Here is a 5806-nt window from a genome sequence, read left to right on the forward strand (position 1 = left end):
TGAATTAATTCATTTAGCCATTAGGATATCAACCTCTTGGCAAGTATTTATGCAACAACTATTACAGACCAAATGTGCTGTTAGGAGCTGTGAGAAAACAAGAAACAAGTCAAGAAAACGCCCAGCTTTGGGGAAACATATAGTCCTATGCAGAGAGACTAATAGGTAGAAAGTGAATCAACACTATAATGCAGTCCCCTCTTGTAGAGTCAGGAGAGTGGCAAGCTCAACAGGGAGTCAAGGTAATAGATGCCTCCACAGACCATCTCTGGCCATTACTCTCATGCTCCCCGTCTCTGGAGTCCACTCCTCCCCTCCTCTGCCTGTTGGAGTTCTATGTATCCACAGTGTCTTGACTCCTAGTCCCAACTCCACTCCACCAGCTGTTGTGTGACCTCATGTCATGTCACCACACTTATCTGAGTTTTCGTTTCAAGATGATCCGTGCCTGCTCTGACAGAATTTACAGTCCCAGCAATGACTATACTAACATTTGGCACCAGGTCTGAGTGCGGGGGAAGGGTGGGAAAGGGTCAAACCAGTGACCTGACCATCTCTCTTCTCACATTCACAAACACTGGAGACCAGCTGCAGATCATTCAACAGGAGCAAATCCCTTCATTGCCCAAAACCTTTTTTCTCATTTGCTAGAGCAGCCAAGAACAGGGTGGGGCTTCCACCTATGAAAAGTAGAAAGCTCTGCCGCATTTCCCCAACACGGGAGAACATGGCCAAGCGGGTTGCAATTGTGGGAGCCGGGGTCAGTGGCCTGGCCTCCATCAGGTGCTGCCTGGAGGAAGGTCTGGAGCCCACCTGCTTTGAGAGGAGCGATGACCTTGGGGGCCTGTGGAGATTCACAGTAAGTGGGGTTTCAACCACTTTGTTGCGTCCTATTCAGAAAAGGACTTGACTGATGCAAAAAGAAACTGAATTTCATCCACAAGGGCCAGCTGCTCTGGGGACGGACTAGAAATATCTGCTGAAACAGGAAGGGCCACTGAGAGAAAAAAAGCAGGGCACAGCCTGGGCTTAAGTAGAAGGCATCAGCCACCTTACAAACTTGATCCAGAGCCAAGAGGAAGAAAGATGCCCCTGAAGGGCTGTGGAAGAGGTTGGAGTGGCTGGGACGGGCCAGGAAAGCCCAGGACCAGGGGAGCAGGCTGAGGCAAGACTAGAGACCGCAGTGTTTGTGCAAAGGTATAAACACAGCGCTGGAAGTGCAGCCTCTGCCTGCAAGACTGAGCTGCGTGTGCCTGCTTCTTTTTCTAGCCCGGCTCTATCTGAAATTAAACAGCACAGGACTCGGTGTACAATGGGTTCTATCCTCAAGGTTCTGCTTTCCAGGCAATCTCAGTCCATGCCAAGAATAATCAGAAGTCAAGAATGCGGGTTTGGAGACTTTTTTGTTCTCTGAACAAAAGAAATATTCTCAAATCTCAGCAGGGCTACAGTCTGGACTGGAGACGGGGTTAAGGTGAAGAAGGAGGACAGGGGACTATACAGCCCAGTGGTAACTGGTTTGGGGTGCAGAGGGTTACAGGGGCCCTGCTGGAGGCACCTGAAACCCTATGAGCTCCATGGCTCAGCCTGGGAAATATTAGCATTAGATGTCTCCAAACCTCCAATTTTCCCTCCTTCTCAGGAGAGCAAGAACACTTCCCCTGAGCCTGAAATGTGCTGTGGAAGAATAGTGAGAGAACAAGGTGTCAGGTATCCTGGCCTCAGAGTCCCTGAAGGGCTACGGAAAGAGAACATTCCTCTATTACAGAGGGTAGTATTTGGAACTGGAATAAAGTAATTGTTTTCTAACTCAGTGAGCAAAGCTCCAGAGAGGCCAAGGTTGCATAGGCCAGCTGGGCTCACATAGAGAAGAAATGTGTACCTTGAAATGTGTCCAACCACTGAACATGACCATCATTGCGTACAGACCTCCGAAAGGGAACTGATGAAAGAGCACAGCTGTTCCCACGATTCAAACTGCCTATGTTCCAATAGGATAGCAGAAGCCCAATACTCAGGCCATTGTAAACCCCACCCCCTGCCGCTGCCACCCCATGTCCATTGAAGACACTGTTAATCAAGCATGATACTCCTCCTCTGATGAGCCTCAGAATCCTTAACACAACACTCCAGAGAAGCACCACTAATCTATCAGAATGGGGACTGAAACTACCCAATTAAGGGCACTTCTAGTAGTGTTTCACCATACACACGGTTGTCAAACCTGGAAACCTTTTACTTTCTTCCTCTCCAAAGTCCTAAATCCCATAAATTGCACCTTACTGCTGTTTATCAATCCCACCTCTCTTGGTTTCAACTATCATTGCCTCTGCTCAAGCCCTCATTAGCAAGCACATGGATTTGTGTCTTAGGCTCTTAATTATCCTCCTTCCTTTCCAGATCCCTCTAATTCACCTTTTAAAGAACCAGAATTATCTTTCCAAAATTCCACATTCAAACATTAGGAAGATTGCCATAATCTTCCTATAAAATCCAAATTCCTTACCTTTAGATATGAAATCTTTCATAATCTGAACCCCGTTTCTCCATAATCAACAGCACCCCCTGAAACCAAAGCACCTAGGAATTGCCCATCATTCAGATACTACTGCTTCCTGGCTTCCATCTATTTCCATATTCTCTTGTACTTCGCTGTGATACTGTGCGAATCTGGACAGGTGAGTTCATCCCAGGTTTATTTGTTAGCACGTGATGAGTGAAATTATAATTCTGATCATAAAATTCATAGTGGGGTCCACTGTTCATCATCTCTCAAGGGCAGGATAGCAAATCCCACTAGAAGGTGACAGGTGACATATATCGTCTGGATCACCTTAATATTGGTCAATGTGTGGTTGTCTAATAATTAGCATCCATTTCCTGGGTGTGCCCTCACTGGCACAAACACATCCACGCTCATGTGCACACACTGTCTGCACAGGAACATGTTGAAGAAAGCAGAGCCAGCCTCTACAAGTCCGTGGTTTCCAACAGCTGCAAGGAGATGTCCTGTTACTCAGACTTTCCATTCCCAGAAGATTATCCAAACTATGTGCCCAATTCTCAATTCCTGGAATATCTCAAAATGTATGCAAACCACTTCAACCTTCTGAAATGCATTCAATTCAAGGTAAGACACAGCATCAATCAATAGTCAGGAAGTACTTTTTAACCTATTTTTTGTGCTCTCACTATAGCCTAGTCTTGGGAAATGAACTGGCAAGACTGATGTGACCTGGCTAGATTCCTTTTTCCCTTGTACTTAACCACACCCCAAGTGAATGTGAAGTTGGAGATAGCTACTGTGTGTAAAGATTCACATGCATTACATTTTAATTTGTAATTCTTATATACAAATATCCTAAGGGGCCTTAAATATATCTAACTACATTTTCAACTTGGGCCAAATGCCTGCACAGAGGGAAACTGAGAACTATCAGGGCCTGGGTACTCTCTTCTCTACTATCCTTTGATCGCGATTGGCACGTACAATGGCCCATACACAAGAGAATCTCACACTTTGAGGGAAAACTTTTCTCAGTATCCTTGGGAATAGAAAAATCTTTAAATATTATTATTCTCACTGACCCTACCAATCTCCCTTCCCATTTTAGAGGACAGAGAGGGAGGAATGTAGCAGGACATGAATAAGTGAATATATCGTCTTTCTCTTTCTTGTCTCCTTTTTCCATTCCTCTCCAAAAAAAAAAAAAAAATGAAAATCCATGTGTTTCCCTTCTCCTGCTTCCCTCCCTATTGAAGATGGGTATGTTGAGGAATCCATAAGGAACTACACAGAGAAAGCAACATAAATGGGAAGATTGATGGAAACAAGTAACAAAAAATATTTATATTCACAACCTTCAAAGTACTCCTGCTCAAAACAAACTCAAAGACATATCTCCACCTCCATGTTCACTGCAGCATTATTTACAATGGCCAAGACATGGAACCAACCTAAGAGTCCCCTGATGGATGAATGGATAAAGAGAGAGAGAGAGAGAGAGAGAGAGAGAGAGAGAGAGAGAGAGTGTGTGTGTGTGTATGAATGTAGTTCAGCCATTTTTTGAAAAGTAGAAGGAAACCCTGCCATTTGCAACAACATGGATAGACCTTGAGGGTATTATGCTAAGTGAAATAAATCATACAGAGAAAGACAAATATTATATGACCTTACTTAAATATGGAATCTAAAAATCTGAACTCATAGAAACAGAGAATGGGTTGGTAGTTGCCAGACAGCCCAATTCAATTTATAGGGTTATGCTTATTAATTATGTAGAATCTGTGCTCTAGAATGTTTGAAATGTCAACTGGCACATCAGCCTTTATCGGAACCTTGACAACTACTTATCACATCTGTGATTCTTTCTTCAGACAGAAGTGTGCAGGGTAACTAAACGTCCAGATTTTACTGTCACTGGCCAATGGGAGGTGGTCACCCTGCATGAAGGGAAGCAAGAGTCCGCCATCTTTGATGCCATCATGGTCTGCACCGGTTTTCTCACTAACCCACATCTGCCACTGGACTCCTTTCCAGGTATAACATTTTCTGCAGTTGACCTTAATTTGTCTCATGGAGCTATCCTGCTACTTGGTTTTTCTGGGAATGAATGCCTATGGCTCCTCCATTAGTAGTTAAAGTTGTTAGGTAATAGGTCTTTTTCCTAGTCTGCACTTCCTAACCAGTTTTTGGCTTTCATGTGTTCCAAACAACCTATGAGTACCAAAGAATAGAATGAATAACTAACAAGCAGTTTTACGCTTCACTGAGGTTCAATGTCCCTCCTTAAGACATGGGATGCCTAGACAAGTTGGTAGCCTACGCACATTGCCAAAGTTGAGTTTAGAGGCCACCAAAAGTCAATCAGTGACTAAAGGAAAAAGCAGTTTGATTTTTTAGGGTTTTTTATTATATGAGTCATAGCAATTACCATGGCACTGGGTCACTCATCAACAGAGAGATGAGTCTTGGGAGGCAAGTGAAGACATCTTTTTCTGTCTTTTGCAACTAAGAGTCATGTTAATCACCATCATATATCAATTGGGTTACAATTCAGAGGGACTAAAAAAATGCAATAGTTGGTTTATTTTCTCTGCAGTAAGTATTCAAAAAGTTAAAACTTTAGGAAATTTTTCTCTAAATATGACCTGTAGTGATCTCAAGATTGATCTTCCAATAAATTTGCATGTTTCCTCAGGTTAAGGTAAAGCAGATTCATTGAATAAAAGCAACAAGTTCAGTCTTCTTCCCGATGCAGAAAACTGCTACATTATCCCTGAGAGAGGCTTGCCACCTCTGCTTGAACACATTCAACAATGGACTCTCACCACCCCACATGACAACCCAATTCTTAGTCAGTTGTTGCCTACAGAGAAAATTACTGAGCAGTGAGCTACTCCAAATTCCTAAGGAGTCCCTAGTATAGGATCACTCCAAGAATCAAGAAAGTTCCATTGCATTGAGAGTGCACTGCATTTATTTAGCACCTATAGTATATTGCACAAGATGCTAAGAATATGAAAGTGAATGAGACCATGCAGCCTGTATGGAATGAGTGGATTTTTATAGGAGTCCAGTAGAGAAATGACAATCCACAAATAACCTGGAGTGAAAACAATACTCATCTACACTAATAAAAAAGAAAAATGGTAATTGGCGTACGACGCTACCCTTTTCATTGGCTAATCAGGGCTATATGCAAATTAACTGCCAACTCAGATGGCAGTTAACTGACAACAAAGATGGTGGTTAATTTGCATATGTAGGCACAATGCAGGGAGGCGAAAGGGAAAGCAGGAAGAA

General features: G+C 43.2%; 1 protein-coding gene across 1 annotated transcript in view; it reads left to right on the forward strand.

Annotated features, from left to right (window-relative positions):
- The first annotated feature begins 557 nt into the window (after nt 1-557).
- The window catches only part of FMO1 (flavin containing monooxygenase 1), a 20895-nt gene continuing 15646 nt past the window's right edge, over nt 558-5806 (forward strand). The window contains exons 1-3 of the mRNA XM_006766996.2: nt 558-859; nt 2942-3130; nt 4378-4540. Coding sequence (XP_006767059.1) covers nt 683-859; nt 2942-3130; nt 4378-4540 — 529 coding nt within the window. The 5' untranslated portion in view covers nt 558-682. The remainder of the gene's footprint in view (nt 860-2941; nt 3131-4377; nt 4541-5806) is intronic.

This window comes from Myotis davidii, unplaced genomic scaffold, assembly GCF_000327345.1.
Source record: "Myotis davidii unplaced genomic scaffold, ASM32734v1 scaffold580, whole genome shotgun sequence".
Classification (NCBI taxonomy): domain Eukaryota; kingdom Metazoa; phylum Chordata; class Mammalia; order Chiroptera; family Vespertilionidae; genus Myotis; species Myotis davidii.